The sequence below is a fragment of the Aethalodelphis obliquidens genome, unplaced genomic scaffold (genome assembly GCF_003676395.1).
Source record: "Aethalodelphis obliquidens isolate GAN/ISIS:26980383/991018 unplaced genomic scaffold, ASM367639v1 scaffold6, whole genome shotgun sequence".
Classification (NCBI taxonomy): domain Eukaryota; kingdom Metazoa; phylum Chordata; class Mammalia; order Artiodactyla; family Delphinidae; genus Aethalodelphis; species Aethalodelphis obliquidens.
Genome location: NW_020837950.1, coordinates 31,317,753 through 31,335,004, shown reverse-complemented (window position 1 = coordinate 31,335,004; position 17,252 = coordinate 31,317,753). Strand labels below are relative to the sequence as shown.

General features: G+C 40.3%; 1 protein-coding gene across 1 annotated transcript in view; it reads right to left on the bottom strand.

Moving 5' to 3' along the window:
* FAM184B (family with sequence similarity 184 member B) overlaps positions 1-17,252 on the bottom strand; it is a 131,330-nt gene that overhangs the window by 62,777 nt on the left and 51,301 nt on the right. The window contains exons 5-7 of the mRNA XM_027104037.1: positions 16,847-17,053; positions 8,015-8,125; positions 6,072-6,179 (exon numbers count right to left, since the gene is read on the bottom strand). Coding sequence (XP_026959838.1) covers positions 6,072-6,179; positions 8,015-8,125; positions 16,847-17,053 — 426 coding nt within the window. The remainder of the gene's footprint in view (positions 1-6,071; positions 6,180-8,014; positions 8,126-16,846; positions 17,054-17,252) is intronic.

Here is a 17,252-nt window from a genome sequence, read left to right as displayed (position 1 = left end):
AAAGACGCTGGCAGCAGAAGTTCTGGGAAGTACTCTTTGGTGTGAGCCCTCCGAGAGTCCACCATTAGCCCCACCACAGAGCCCAGGTAGGCTCCAGTGTTGGGTCGCCTCAGGCCAAACAGCCAACAGGGGAGGACCCCAGCCCCACCCACCCATCAGCTGTCAAGCAGATTAAAGTTTTACTGAGCTCTACCCGCCAGAGCAACAGCCAGCTCTACCCACCACCAGTCCCTCCCATCAGAAAACTTGCATAAGTCTCTTAGATAGCCTCATTCACAAGAGGGCAGACAGCAGAAAGAAGAAGAACTACAGTCCTACAGCCTGTGGAACAAAAACAACATTCACAGAAAGAGAGACAAGATGAAAAGGCAGAGGGCTATGTACCAGATGAAGGAACAAGATAAAACCCCAGAAAAACAACTAAATGAAGTGGAGATAGGCAACCTTCCAGAAAAAAAACTTAGAATAATGATAGTGAAGATGATCCAGGACCTCGGAAAAAGAATGGAGACAAAGATCGAGAAGGTGCAAGAAATATTTAACAAATATCTAGAAGAATTAAAGAACAAACAAACAGAGATGAACAATACAATAACTGAAATGAAAAATACACTAAAAGGAATCAGTAGCAGAATAACTGAAGCAGAACAACAGATAAGTGACCTGGAAGACAGAATGGTGGAATTCACTGCTGTGGAACAGAATAAAGAAAAAAGAACGAAAAGAAATGAAGACAGCCTAAGAGACCTCTGGGACAACATTAAACGCAACAACATTCACATTATAGGGGTTCCAGAGGAGAAGAGACAGAGAAAGGACCCGAGAAAATATTTGAAGGGATTATAGTGAAAAACTTCCCTAACATAGGAAAGGAAATAGCCACCCAAGTCCAGCAAGTACAGAGACTCCCAGACAGGATAAAACCAAGGAAAAAAACGCTGAGACACATAGTAATCAAATTGGCAAAAATTAAAGACAAAGAAAAATTATTGAAAGCAGCAAGGGAAAAATGACAAATAACATAAGGTTAACAGCTGATTTCTCAGCAGAAATTCTACAAGCCAGAAGAGAGTGGCATGATATAATTAAAGTGATGAAAGGGAAAAACCTACAACCAAGATTACTCTACCCAGCAAGGATCTCATGCAGATTTGATGGAGAAGTCAAAAGCTTTAGAGACAAGCAAAAGCTAAGAGAATTCAGCACCCCCAAACCAGCTCTAAGACAAATGCTAAAGGAACTTCTCTAAGTGGGAAACACAAGACAAGAAAAGGACTTACAAAAAAAAACCCCAAAACAATTAAGAAAATGGTAATAGGAACACACATATCGACAATTACCTTAAACGTGAATGGATTAAATGCTCCAACCAAAAGACACAGGCTTGCTGAATGGATACAAAAACATGACCCATATATATGCTGTCTACAAGAGACCCACTTCAGACCTAGGGACACATACAGACTGAAAGTGAGGGGATGGAAAAAGATATTCCATGCAAATGGAAATCAAAAGAAAGTTGGAGCAGCAATACTCATATCAGATAAAATAGACTTTAAAATAAAGAATGTTACAAGAGACAAGGAAGGACACTACATAATGATCACAGGATCAAACCAAGAAGAAGATATAACAATTATAAATATATATGCACCCAACATAGGAGCACCTCAATACATAAGGCAACTGCTAACAGCTATAAAAGAGGAAATCGACAGTAACACAATAATAGTGGGGGACTTTAACACCTCACTTAACACAAATGGACAGATCATCCAAACAGAAAATTAATGAGGAAAACACAAGCTTTAAATGACACAATAGACCACATAGATTTAATTGATATTTACAGGACATTCCTTTCAAAAACAACAGATTACACTTTCTTCTCAAGTGCACACAGAATATTCTGCAGGATAGATCATATCGTGGTCACAAATCAAGCCTCAGTAAATTTAAGAAAACTGTAATCATATCAAGCATCTCTTCTGACCACAACTTTATGAGATTAGAAATCAAATACAGGGAAAAAAACGTAAAACACACAAACACATGGAGGCTAAACAATACGTTACTAAATAACCAAGAGATCACTGAAGAAATCAAAGAGGATATCAAAAAATACCTAGAGACAAATGACAATGAATACAAAACAATCCAAAACATACGGAATGCAGCAAAAGTAGTTCTAAGAGGGAAGTTTATAGCTATAAAAGCCTACCTCAAGGAACAAGAAAAATCTCAAATAAACAATCTAAACTTACACCTAAAGGAACTAGAGAAAGAAGAACAAACAAAACCCAAAGTTAGCAGAAGGAAAGAAATCATAAAGATCAGAGCAGAAATAAATGAAATAGAAACAAAGAAAACAATAGCAAAGATCAATAAAACTAAAAGCTGGTTCTTTGAGAAGATAAACAAAATTGAAAAACCATTAGCCAGACTCATCAAGAAAAAGAGGGAGAGGACTCAAATCAATAAAATTAGAAATGAAAAAGGAGAGGTTTCAAAATACACTGCAGAAATACAAAGCATCCTAAGAGACTACTACAAGCAACTCTATGCCAATAAAATGGACAACCTGGAAGAAATGCACAAATCCTTAGAAAGGTATAACCTTCCAAGACTGAACCAGGAAGAAATAGAAAATATGAACAGACCAATTACAAGTAATGAAATTGAAACTGTGACTGAAAATCTTCCAACAAAGAAAAGTCCAGGACCAGATGGCTTCCCAGGCAAAATCTATCAAACATTTAGAGAAGAGCTAACACCCATCCTTGTCAAACTCTTCCAAAAAATTGTGGAGGAAGGAACACTCCCAAACTCATTCTACGAGGGCACAATCACCCTGATACCAAAACCAGACATAGATACTACAAAACAAGAAAATTACAGATCAATATCACTGATGAATATAGATGCAAAATCCTCAACAAAATACTAGCAAACAGAATCCAACACATTAAAAGGATCATACACCATGATTAAGTGGGATTTATCCCAGGGATGCAAGGATTCTTCAATATATGCAAATCAATCAATGTGATACACCATATTAACAAATTGAAGAATAAAAACCATATGATCATCTCAATAGATGCAGAAAAAGCCTTTGACAAAATTCAACACCAATTTATGATAAAAACTCCAGAAAGGGCATAGAGGGAACCTACCTCAACGTAATAAAGGCCATATACGACAAACCCACAGCAAACATCATTCTCAATGGTGAAAAACTGAAAGCATTTCCTCTAAGATCAGGAAGAAGACAAGGATATCCACTCAGTAGTGTTGAACCACTATTATTCAACATAGTTTTGGACGTCCTAGCCACAGCAATCAGAGAAAAAAAATAAATAAAAGAAATACAAATTGGAAAAGAAGAAGTAAAACTGTCACTGTTTGCAGATGACACGATACTATACATAGAGAATCCTAAAGATGCCACCAGAAAACTACTGGAGCTAATCAATGAATTTGGTAAAGTTGCAGGGTACAAAATTAATGCACAGAAATCTCTTGCATTCCTATACACTAATGATGAAAAATCTGACAGAGAAATTAATGAAACAATCCCATTCACCACTGCAACAAAAAGAATAAAATACTTAGGAATAAACCTACCTAAGGAGGTAAAAAACCTGTACTCAGAAAAGTATAAGACACTGATGAAAGAAACTAAAGATGACACAAACAGATGGAGAGATATACCATGTTCTTGGACTGGAAGAATCAATATTGTGAAAATGACTATACTACCCAAAGCAATCTAAAGATTCAATGCAATCACTATCAAATTACCAATGGCAGTTTTTACAGAAGCAGAACAAAAAATCTTAAAATTTGTATGGAGACACAAAAGACCCTGAATAGCCAATGCAATCTTGAGGGGAAAAAAATGGAGCTGGAGGAATCAGACTCCCTGACCTCAGAGTATACTACAAAGCTACAGTAAAGCAGACAATATGGTACTGGCATGAAAACAGAAATATAGATCAATGAAACAAGATAGAAAGCCCAGAGATAAACCCACGCACCTATGGTCAACTAATCTATGACAAAGGAAGCAAGGATATTCAATGGAGAAAAGAAAGTCTCTTCAATAAATGGTGCTGGGAAAACTGGACAGCTACATGTAAAAGAATGAAATTAGAACACTCCCTAACACCATACACAAAAATAAACTCAAAATAGATCAAAGACCTAAATGTAAGACCAGACACTATAAAACTCTTACAGAAAAACATAGGAAGAACACTCTGTGACATAAATCACAGCAAGATCTTTTTTGACCCATCTCCCACAGTAATGGAAATAAAAACAAAAATAAACAAATGGGACCTAATGAAACTTCAAAGCTTTTGCACAGCAAAGGAAACTATAAACAAGACAAAAAGATAACTCTCAGAATGGGAGAAAATATTTGCAAACAAATCAACGGACAAAGGATTCATCTCCAAAATATATAAACAGCTCATGCAGCTCAATATTAAAGAAACAAACAACCCAATCCAAAAATGGCCAGAAGACCTAAATAGACAGTTCTCCAAAGAAGACATACAGATGGCCAAGAGGCACATGAAAAGCTGCTCATCATCACTAATTATTAGAGAAATGTAAACCAAAACTACCATGAGGTATCACCTCACACCAGTTAGAATGGGCATCATCAGAAAATCTGCAAACAACAAATGCTGGAGAGGGTGTGGAGAAAAGGGAACCCTCTTGCACTGTTGGTGGGAATGTAAATTGATACAGACACTATGGAGAACAGTATGGAGGTTCCTTAAAAAACTAAAAATAGAATTACCATATGACCCAGCAATCCCACTACTGGGCATATACCCAGAGAAAACCGTAATTCAAAAAGACACATGCACCCCAATGTTCATTGCAGCTCTATTTACGATAGCCAGGTCATGGAAGCAACCTAAATGCCCATCAACAGAGGAATGGATAAAGAAGTTGTTAGTACATATATACAGTGGAATATTAGCAATAAAAAGGAATGAAACTGGGTCATTTGTAGAGACGTAGATGGACCTAGAGACTGTCATACAGAGTGAAGTAAGTCAGAAAGAGAAAAACAAATATTGTATATTAACGCATATATGTGGAACCTAGAAAAATGGTACAGGTGAACCAGTTTGCAGGGCAGAAATAGAGACACAGATGTAGAGAACAAACGTATGGACACCAAGGGGGGAAAGTGGTGGGGCGGGGGTGATGGTGCTGGGATGAATCAGGAGATTGGGATTGACGACATATATACACCAATATGTATAAAATAAAAAACTAATAAGAACCTGCTGTATAAAATAAATTAATTAATTAACTTAAAAAGAAAGAACTATACCTGTAAAGTACATAACAGTTGCCTAATAGAAAACACAGCACCAGATGTTTAATTCTATTACTAAATGTCCACATTGTGTTAAAGCTATTTGTTTATATATTTTTCTCCCGTGTAGCATGTAGCTCAGAGGCTGGCACTTGTTATGTATTTCACAGATGACTGCAGAATGAAAGAATAACGTGCATGTTGAGTTGAATCAAGTGGAACTGATACTCATCAAGGTTCCTCCTGCAACTCTATGTAGGAGGGGTCTGTACTTCTCTCTAGAACTAAGCTCATGGAGGGATCACGGTCTAGACCCAGGAGGGTCGGACGAGAGCCGAGTTTCATGGTGAAACAACCCAAGCTTCTCAACATGCACTTGAGGGGGAGTTATGATTACTGTTATGCTTCTTGCTGGGCAGAACCAAAGACCCCACTCTAGTCCAGTGCCCCTTGATCTGCCAGCCAGGCTGCAATCAGAGAGGGAGAGAAGAGTCATCTGACAAGCCCTGTTCTTTTTCAAACCATGTGGATAATTACTCAGAACTCTATTTTCGTCGTGGTTTTTGCAAATTGATTTTATAATGATTTTTTATTTCAGGCATTTTGGCAGCTCTAAGGGGGGAAATAAAAGAGCCCATTAATGCCAGCATGTGTCACTGGGGACACCAAAGTGCTGAAAAGAAGAAGAAAAATATCCTTAATTAAAGCAGAAAAAGCTAGAGGTTACCTGGGTCTCTAAAATGTTGCCTTGCTGGCAGTCCAATTCTTGGGGCCGTTCATTGCCTCTCGGGGGACGTACATTATTCTGCTGGATAAATTCTTCCAGCCTTAAAACCTAAAACAGAAGAATAGAAACATTCAGCAATGAAACAAAGTCCTATCACCCGGCTGTGGTCATTAATCTGGGACCCATTCCCTTGGGTCAATCAGTTCTGGGGACTGTGCCCCACTAGACAAATCCCAGACACACTTCTAGAGAGGCCATTTCTAATTAGCTAGTTGCTTCGTCTCTCCAGAAGAAGATGAGCCTGGCAGGTTTACAATATTCCACACTTCTCTTTAAATTATTCACATCCACATAACTGTACCAGGGCTGTAGTATGGTTTCCATTAGTTTTCATACCATTCCTGGAAGGCCACCCTATTTCGTTTTTACAAAGTTAGTTGGTAAAGAAAAGGAACAATATTTAAGAATTATACAGATAATATGAGAGAAGAGTGGCTAAAAGCTGCTATTAAATTATAAAGCCTTAATTATGATTATTATTAACCAACTAATTGTAGAGTGTCAATTAAACGGTCTGGTTTCCCTGCTCTAGACTTTGAGAAGAACAAGGTCAATAACCATAAAGGAACCTCAGATGTTGCTAAAACTAATGCTCCTCAGGCAGCTCCTCAGGTGTAAAGTGGGGAGATGGGACAGAATGAGAGCAAGATGGTAAGATCATAAAATATCGTCCCTGCCTTCAAGGAGCTGTCATCTCATGGAGCAGACAGATGCATGTTTACAATCACAACAACATTCAGTAGACACATGTACAATATATAAGAGCATCATTAATGGTGTGTTTGCTCTGTGCCAGGCACAGACCTAAGCATTTTACAGTATTAACTCTTTTAATTCTCCTAACAATTACTATAAGGTAGGTACTACCGCAGAGAACTTACAGCAATAAACTCTGCCCAGGGAATTCCAGCACAGTGTTAAGGGCACTGAAGGATGAATAGGAGTCCGTCAGTGGCAAGTTCTTCTCCCTAGTAACACTGTCCACAACGCCTTTAAACTTTGAACTTGGTCCCTTGGTGGTTTGGACAAGTGGGCCCAAGAAGAAAACTCCATTGTTCAGCTGGTTTACATCCATTCCTTACCCTGCTCTCTTTGCCTGCCTCCACCAGGGAGGCCTGATGGCTAAATCCTTGCTTTCCCAGGCTGGCCACGTGGCACAGTTATTACCAATGGGAGTAGGAGTCAGCTGGGAGCTTCTGCGTATGCTTTTGTTTTCCTGATGAAGTGTGCAGGTCTGGTCATCCCTGCCCCTCCTTCTTTCCTGCTTTAACTTGGGGCATGACAACTGGAACAGTGACAGTCGTTCTCACAGCCAAGGGGAATCTGAGCCAACTTCTCCTATGTGCAGTGCTAGGAACCTATGATGCATTTAGGGGCCATGAAAATATTTTCATTTCTTTCAGAATCAGAATAAAAAACTGCAGCCTGGCCATATTCACCTTTATAACAGTGCAGTTACAAATTATAATTTTAAATTCTTTTTGATAAAGAAAAGAGCCCAGGAAGGCAGAAGTATCTAATGCCCAGGACACTGATAACACAGCCGGGGGTGGGGAGAGGGCAGGACCAAGATGTTTGCAGATTTTCCAGGCCTGATATCATTTAGCCACAGAATCAACACCAGCAGCCTCCTGCCTCCCTCTTTTATGTGTGACATTAAGTGCCTCTTTGTTAAGCCTCTATAAATCAGGCTCTGTTATCTGCAGCTGAATTTATGCCCCTGAGACAGCCTTCCTGTCAGGATGAAGTCCTTTTCTTCCTTCCAAGGATGCTAAATGTAAGGAGGTCAGGGAAGCTTCCCAAGATTCCTAGCATCTCAGTTCATCAAAAACTCCTGGAGCCCAGAACCATTATTCCAAGAACAGCTTTTATTCGGGACTTACCTCAAGCAGTGAATTCTGGAGCTTCACATTTAGGGCCTCTTTCTCTTCTTGCAGATGCTTTATTTCATTTTCTGATTTCTTCTTCACTTCCTCCAACTGTGCTTCTACTTCCTAAATGATGAATGGAAGAGTTAACCACACAAGCCACGAAAACGTGGACAGGACACACCCTGCCTTATTCCCAAAGGGGTTCAAAGAAACTCACAAGAGTCATAAACTACTATAAGAAAACATAAAGTAGGGCTCCCCTGGTGGCGCAGTGGTTGAGAGTCCGCCTGCCGATGCAGGGGACACGGGTTCGTGCCCCGGTCCGGGAAGATCCCACATGCCGCGGAGCGGCTGGGCCCGTGAGCCATGGCCACTGAGCCTGCGCATCTGGAGCCTGTGCTCCGCAACGGGAGAGGCCACAACAGTGAGAGGCCCGCGTATCGCAAAAAAAAAAAAAGAAAAGAAAACATAAATTAGAAATACATGAGAAAGTCCAAAGAAAACAGGTGCTAAATTCACACCACAAAGTCGAATATATACTGGGGGTGGGGGGGTGGGGGGGTGGGGGGGTGGGGGCAGAGTAAACCCCTGGCTTTAAGTTTTGTAGTGTCAAATAAGAAAACAGAATGCTCATTACTGACAAAATTCTCATGGTTCTATAAATCAAAAAGCCAACTACACCCTCAGTTGCAGGGAAATATCAAAAGCAGAATGAAATTTCTTCTTTGGCCCTCTCAACAGCATCCTTACTTTAGCCAAAATGATGGGATTCATAGGGCTGCTTCCTCCATGGTCCCTCCCCACAGCCTCACAGTCTCAGCACAAAGCAGCTCCAGATAAAAGAACATTCTGGAGCCCATGTGAGTGGTGCAGCTGCATTTTAGCTGTGTGATCTTGGGCAGATTTCCTAACCTCTCTGTGATTCAATGCATTACTTACATGCTTAGCACAGTTCTAGGTACATAGTAAGGGATCAATAAATGCTAAGTAGTACGATTCTTACAGATGCTTACGTTTTCTGATCTAGCTTAATATCTGGGGAAATTTTTCAAGTGTCTAGAGCAGTGGATGAAATATTCTGTTCCTCGTAGCTGAATTTTAGGTAGATATTAAGTCATTTATTTGTTCAACAAATATTTATTGAGACCTACCATGTGCTTGGCACTGTTCTTGAAGCTGGGGATAAAAACAGACAATATGCTTACTCACCAGGAGCTCACGTTTGCGTGAAAGAGATAGGCAGCAAAGTCAACAGCTATAACGCAGTAGATACCATGCTGGATGGTGATAATTGATTACAGACCTTTATGGTCTAACTGGAAGTAGATGACATATTAGCAGTTGACATTTACTGAGTGTGTGCCATTTTCTGGGCGCTTTTCACAGATCATCTCGTTGATCCTTATGAAAACCCTATGAGCTAGGTAGTATTGTTAAAGCTCATTATACAGATGAAGAAATGAAGCTTGAAGAGGTTAAATAACTTGCCCAAGGTCATGCAGCCCGTAAGCAGAAGAGTCAAGATCCAAACTCAGCAAAGGATGACCCCTTGGCTGTGCTTCTTCCCTGCCTGCATGGGTCCGGTTATACGTGGACATTTTTCAACAGTAAATACTACAGTACTACACACTCTGTGGTTGGTTGAACCTGTGGATGTGGAGGAACTGCAGATACGAAGGGCCTACTATAAGTTATACTTGGATTAACTCCCACGTTGTTCAAGGGTCAACGGCAGAATGAATGGACTTTATGGCTGATCGAATGTGAGGGATGACAGAGAAATTATGGATTTCTGGATTTCTGACTCCTGGATTTCTAACCTGATCATCTAAAAAGATGCTGCTACTGATCATCTGGATGACACCTTTACACTTTCTATGGGGCCAGCCCCAGGCCAGGCCAGTGGCCCTGGGGTGGCGCTTCGCATTGTCCCTGGGGTCAGTCATTTAAAAGAGAAGAAAAGAGGGCTGTGATTGGATTGTAAGGGTCGCATGATGTGGACACTTAGGCCAACGTTATAGTATCTTCAGTAAATCCACCATCTCCTTTTGCAGGGCTTGTTGCTTTGGAGAGTTCATTTTCTGAAGATGATAGATAAACTTTTTATTTAAAACAAGTGGAGATAACTTAAGCAACCATCAGAAATAAGGCCGTCCCCTCAGCAAAGATTCTGATTTTTTTTTTACTTCATTATTTAGTCCCTCATTCACAGAATCTTTTATTGAACAGAAGTTTTGTTTAACCTGCTTATTGGTGCGGACACCCGCTAACTCTGCCAAGGCATGTTCACTGTAACAGCACAGTGGAAACCCCCTGCGAGAAAGGTGCTTAGCATAAAGCAGTGGCTATTTCTAATCTTGCACAGCCTAACGTCCTAGGGTATATGTAATCAATCACAGCTTCAGCTGTTGCCTTGACAAATGGACCTAAAGGGAAAAAATTTCCCCACAAATTTCCTCAAGTGACCTTGAGGATTTCAACAGGAAGCGTTAACATTCTCTTCCTAACTCGTGGAAAGAGAAAAAACAACTACAAAGACAAGAATGTGAGGAAAAAGAAGGAGATGAGTGCTTTCAGATATACAAATTGCTGCATCCCACCCCTGGAAGAAGGCTCCATGGGCTATGAATTTACAGGATTCACAGAGTACTTTCATAAGCTCTGTTCTCATTTAACTCTCATAATACTTATGGAAAAAGGCTTTATTGCATCCATTTCACATGGAGCAAATCCAATGGCTGGTAAGAGGCAAAAGCAGGACTCCCACCCTTTTTCTGCTTTCTTGTCTAGATTGTCCACAATTACTGGCAGTTTAAGAAAAGACAATTAAGGGAGCCACTGTGATGGGAACAACAAATAAGCAGCCACAGGAAATCACCAAGCAGAGATTTCAGTTGGCATTTTAAAGGAAAACACGTTAACTTTTTTCAAGAAGAAAAATCACTCTTTGGTATGTATTTATAGTAAAGTTCCTGGTGTAGCTGAAAGAGTAAACCAGTACAAAGCCTGAAATGTCACTCAGAAGGGGAAGGCAGAAGAGATAATGATCTTAAAATTTCCATACTGTATAAAAACTATAACCCACAGCAAAACATTGCAAATAAACTACACTTCAATTTAAAAATCTGAATACAGAAAAAAACTATAACCTACAGACCCAAGGCGTCCAAACAGAACCCCAAACAGAAAAACACAAAGAATATCACACCATGACATATCATAATCAAATTGTGATATGATAAAGAAAAAAGTCTTAAAAGCAATCAGAAAACAAAAAGATACACTATGCACAGGGGAGAACAGATGAGAGTGGCTACCAACTTTTCATCTGAGGAAAATACAAACCAAAAATTTTAAAAAGTTGAACAGCATCTTTAAAGTGCTGAAAGAAAACAAACTGTTAACCTAGAATTCTATATCCAGCAAAATAACCTTCAAAAATGAAGGCAAAATAAAGACATTTTCAGACATATAAACACTGAGAGAATTTGCTGTGAGCAGACTGACACTACAAGAAACATTAAAGGAAGTTCTTCAGGCCAAAAGAAAATGATACCAGATGGGGTGCTTGAATATGCCAAAGGAATGAAGAGGGTAGCAATGGTAAATCAGAAAATATAAAAGACTTTAGTTTTCTCATTTAAAAATTCTCTCTGAGAGATAATTGACTATTTAAGGAAATAGAAAAGCGATGTAGAGTTTATAACATATGTAAAGTAAAACACATGACAACAACTTCACAAAGGTTAGGAAAGGCTAAATAAAAATAGTGTGTTGCTGTAAGGTTTGTACAGTGAAGTATATATGTATTGCTTCTCCGTACAAACCTTACAGCAACACAATATGTATGAAGTAACATCATATTATTTGATGGCAGACAATGATAAAGTCGCATGTTAGAAATCCTACAGCAACCATGGCACACCATCCTCTCCCCAAAAGAAGAATATCTAACAAGTCACTAGTGGAGATAAAAAAGGGAATACCAGGGCTTCCCTGGTGGCGCAGTGGTTGAGGGTCTGCCTGCCGATGCAGAGGACACGGGTTCGTGCCCCAGTCCGGGAGGATCCCACATGCCGCGGAGCAGCTGGGCCCGTAAGCCATGGTCACTGAGCCTGCGCGTCCAGAGCCTGTGCTCCGCAACAGGAGAGGCCACAACAGTGAGAGGCCCGCATACCGCCAAAAAAAAAAAACAAAAAAAAGGGAATACCAAAAGCTATATATTCAAGTAATCAAAAATAAACAGGAAAACAGGCAAAAAGAAAAAAAGATGTGACAAAAAGAAAAAAAAAACTCAGCAATATGGTAGACTTAATGATAATTACATTGAATGTAAATGGTCTAAATGACCCTCAAAAATCAGACTGCCAAGCTGAATAAAACAGAAAATCCAGCTATCCTATTTGGGTTGGCCAAAAAGGTCGTTCAGGTTTTGTAACATCTTATGGATCCAGGACGAACTTTTTGGCCAACCCAATACAAACGCACTTTGACTAGAAAGACACAGGTAGGTTAAAAGTAAAGGAATGGATTAAAATAGACTGTAACACTAACCACAAAAATGATAGAATGTCCATATTTTTATCAAAGTAGACTTCAGGACAAGGAATATTCCATAACGAGTAAGGGGCCAATTCATTGAGAAGACATAATAAGCCTAAATGTGTATGTACCTCATAAATAAGTTTGAATTTATCTAAAGCAAAAACTGACAGGACTAAAAGGGAAAATATAAAAACTGACTTAAATTAGATTTCAATACTCCTCTCTCAATAATCAACAGAACAAATACAGAAGAAATTAGTAAGGAAATAAGATACTTGAACAACACTATCAACCAACTTAACCTAATTATCATTTATGAAACACTCCACTCAAGAGCAGCAGATCCATATTCTTTTCAAGGGCACCTGGACCATTCATCAAGATAGACCATCCCTGGGCCATACAATAATATGAGCTAATTGAAAAGGAAAGAACAGAATCTGTTCTTTGATCACAAGAGAACTAAATTAGAAATCAATAACAAAGAGATATCTGGAAAGGTTCCAAATCTTTGGAAATTAAGCAACCTATTTCTAAATAATGAAGAGTATTTTTGGAGTTGATAGAAATAAAAAGTTGAAAAGAATTAGACAAAATCATTCACATTCACATTATTACTGAAATTAGAAAGCAGAGGCCTAGAATGGTTTGGGGTGACTTATTTAAGGTGACAACGTGGCTGCTTCCCCAGCACAGCACTTCTTACACCCTGACTTGACAGATGGTTTCAGTGCATGTCTTGTTCCTCCTTCCAGACTGTGAGCTCCCTGTAGGCATGGCTGATTCGTGTATCCCTGCATTGCTCAAAACACCAAGTACGCATTCAATGAATGATAAATAAACCATAAATGGATATTAGCAGGGTGAAGACCTGAAGGCTGCTCTCCAAGGCCCAGGGCAATGTTTATTCTGTTCTGCTACATAGACAGAGGGCAAAAGTTAGTGGCTTTAGAGTCGAGGCAGCCCTGACTCACACCCAATTCATGTGATACTCAAGTGACTTCACTTCCCAGGTTCCTCATCTGTGAAATGGGAAAACAAGCCCTGCCTACAGGGCTGAGGTAAGAATTAAATCATGGAGTGGAGAGCTATTGTTCCTTTTGGCTGCCCAGCCTCTGATCCTTCTCTGAATGTTTGGGAAATTCTCCATCTGATACATCAGAGCCATCCTTCCACCACAGAACCAGAAAATGTCAGACTTACCTTCCCAGACTCCCTTGTGATGAGGGCATGGGCATGTGATTGAGGCATGTGATCAAGGCATGTGACCAATCAGACACACCCACCCCGGATTTTGAATTGGAAGCCATCGATACGTACAAGCTGGAGTCATAAAGGATCTGGCAACTGAACTTCCCAGGGGCAGCAGGGGCAGCCATTTTACAGCAGCTCTGACTGACGGAACTTTCCGTGACGATAGAAATGTTCTAAAATATAATGTAGCTAATGTGTAGAAATCCCTCAACACTGTGCTATCCAATCTGGGAGCCACTAGCCACATATGGCAATTGAGCTCTTGAAATGTGGCGAGTTCCACTGAGGAACTGAATTTAAAATATTATTTAATTGTAATTGATTTAAATGTAAATAACCACATGTGTCAAGAGGCTACCATATTGGACACTGCAGTTCTGCAGGCAACATCCAGGGCCCAGTGTTGGTGGTGTCAGCTGTGTAAACAGAAGGTCTGGGCTCAGACATGGCAGCAAGGGTGTCTTCATCACTGAGTAGTTTGCCAAGCCCAGTTCCCTGGTTTTCCAGAAAGCTTTTCATTACCCTTTACTAAATTCCTTTCTTACCTAAACCGCCCAGGGTGGGTTTGTGATGCTTGCCACCCAGAATCCTAAGTGATACAAATGAGGTGTAGAACGCAGCAGTGTCTAGAACAGCTCAGTGAGGACTCAATAAATCTTTCCACACTCTCCTAGGTATCAACGTGGGCAAGTGCTAATTATAGGACACGTACTCTGCTCTGTCTGTGAAGATTAAGTTGTGATATCATCTAATCTACAGACAGGAAAGGCATATAAACTGGGTGAACTCCAGCCCATCTCCTGTGGTGTCTTTTTCAGGTTAAGGTAGCATTCACGATACACAACATACTTATACTCAAGGGCCCAAAGGAACAGTGTGCTCTTAACTCTAGAGGGGAAACCGGTATCTATTTTTAGTCCATGAACACCAGATCTGGGACCTCTTCAAGTTTTTACCTTCCTGTAGTCTGCATGGCCTAATTTATATAACTTATATCCTCAGTTTGTAGAAATGACCATAATTTTTAAAAAGAAAATAAAAAACCAGGAGGAAATGCAATTTATTTCTACATGATTCATTTCCCAAACGGAACCATGCCTCTGATTAAAGCTCAAGTGGGATTTCTACACTCAGAGTCAGGCTTGGCTGACAGGTTACCAGGGCAACCTGTAGCTCTGGGAGAGCTACTGTCCCTCCCACTGATTGTGGCTCACGATGGAAAGCGGCTTCAGCTTTCCTCCAATGAGGATTGGATTTGTGCAACCTGTCACTGCTCATAGGGAGGAAAGTGCTTTCAATACAGCTGCTTCCCTCTCTGTGCAGGGATGGGAAACCATGGCCTCTGGAGTCAGGCTGTCAGGTTTTAATGTAGCTGCATCACTCACTGTCTGTGTGAGTGGATACATAACATCTTTGAGCCTCAGTTTTCTCATCTCTGAAATGGGGATATGAACACTCATTTTGTAATCCTGTTGGGTGGATTAAATGTGTTCATAAGAATAAAGTGCTTTATAAAGTATAGTGGACACTAAATAATATTATCACACATGATGTCATCTAATGCACATGGTAACTAATCACAGCCACCGTTTATCAAACTTTTGCTACATGTTGTACACTGAGATAAGAGTTTATATATAAAACCATATTTAGGGGCTTCCCTGGTGGCACAGTGGTTAAGAATCCGCCAGCCAATGCAGGGGACACGGGTTCGAGCCTTGGTCCAGGAAGATCCCACGTGCCACGGAGCAACTAAGCCTGTGCACCACAATTTCTGAGTCTGCACTCTAGAGCCTGAGGGCCACGACTACTGAAGCCCATGCACCTAGAGCCCGTGCTCCGCAACAAGAGAAGCCACCGCAATGAGAGGCCCGTGCACCACAATGAAGAGTAGCCCCTGCTCACTGCAACTAGAGAAAGCCCGCGTGCAGCAATGAAGACCCAACGAAGCCCAAAGTAAATAAATAAATAAATAAATAATTTTAAAAACCACCATATTTAATTCACATAACAAGCCCCCAAAGTATTTATCCTTATTTTCAAAATCAGATTTCAGAAAGATTAAGTGACCTGTCCGTGGTAGTAAAGCCAGTGAAAGAGTCAGGACTTGGACCCAGGACTAGACTTTCTTAAGTTCATTTATTTATCCAACACATATTTATTGAGTATCTACTACTCTTCACCACCACACATTGTATTCCTCAGTGATATATGATTATCTTTCAGTGAAAACTCATAGTGATAATGTAAGTTCTTAGATTAGAAAGAAGCCTTCTTATAATAATTAAAGCACCACCTATGCTCACAATAATACTGATATACTTCACTCTTTTCCTAAAGCATTCATATACATGTTATTTGCTTTCCTCAGCAAACACGAGGGATGATGCTTTGCATTCCCTCTCAGCAGAAAACGCCCCCTTTGGTGGGAAGTTGGAACAGAACTCAGAGGCTGAGAAACTTCTCTCCCACTGGCTAATTAATTACCTTCATCTACCTAATGCCTCTTACGCCCCAGGCACTACGATGTGCTTCGTTTTTTCACACATGGATTACCTCATGCAATCCTCGCAGCTACTCTGTGAGGTGCTATTATCACCATCTGTTTTATAAATGAGTAACTTGGGGCCCCCGCAGAGTTTCCCTGTGAGGAGTCCAGGTTAAATAACTTTCTGTGGTCACAGAGCTAGAGGGTGGCAGAGCTGGGATTTGAATCCAGGCAGTCTGCCAGGCCTGCGTGTTCACTTCATGTTATTTCTCTCTGTTTTTGCAGATTAGAGGATTTGAATTTCCCTAAGTTAAACACTCATATGACACAATTCCACCGCATGTCAACAACTCTAGGCCCTATTGTCTCACAGCCCTGGGGTGCCCTGTCTCCTCCTGAAGACTCTGAACTCCCTCTGATCAGAGAACTAGCTGAGATCTATATACAACAGGAGCTCAGTAAATGTTTGAGGAAGGAAAGAAGAAACAGAAGAGGAAAGGAGGGAGGTAGAGGCAAGGAAAAACAAACGGAACGGTATCTCTGAAAGGGGATCTCACCTTCTGTAGCCTCTGCCTCTCAGCTTCCACTGATGAGCGAACTAATTGGATTTCCACCATGTGCTTCTTCACCAAGTCTTCTAGGCGCTTCACCAGCTGGTCTTTGAGATGTTTCTTCTCCTCTTCTGTCTGATCTTTGATTTTACGAAGGTCTTCTTCATATTTTTGCTTCATACATTCTGTCTCAATACATGCCTCTTTCTTGGTCTATAAAAAGAAAAAGGGCTTGTAAAACTGCCAGGGTGGGGAGAGGAGGAGATAACCATTTCTCTTTTGTGTAACTTCTACAATGTTGATTACTGATTTCAAAGCATGTATCACAAGGTACAATAAAGTTTATAAAATCACGTTTGATATCTGTAAGAGACTTCACTTTATCCACCATCGGAAAAGGGCTTTTTGGAGT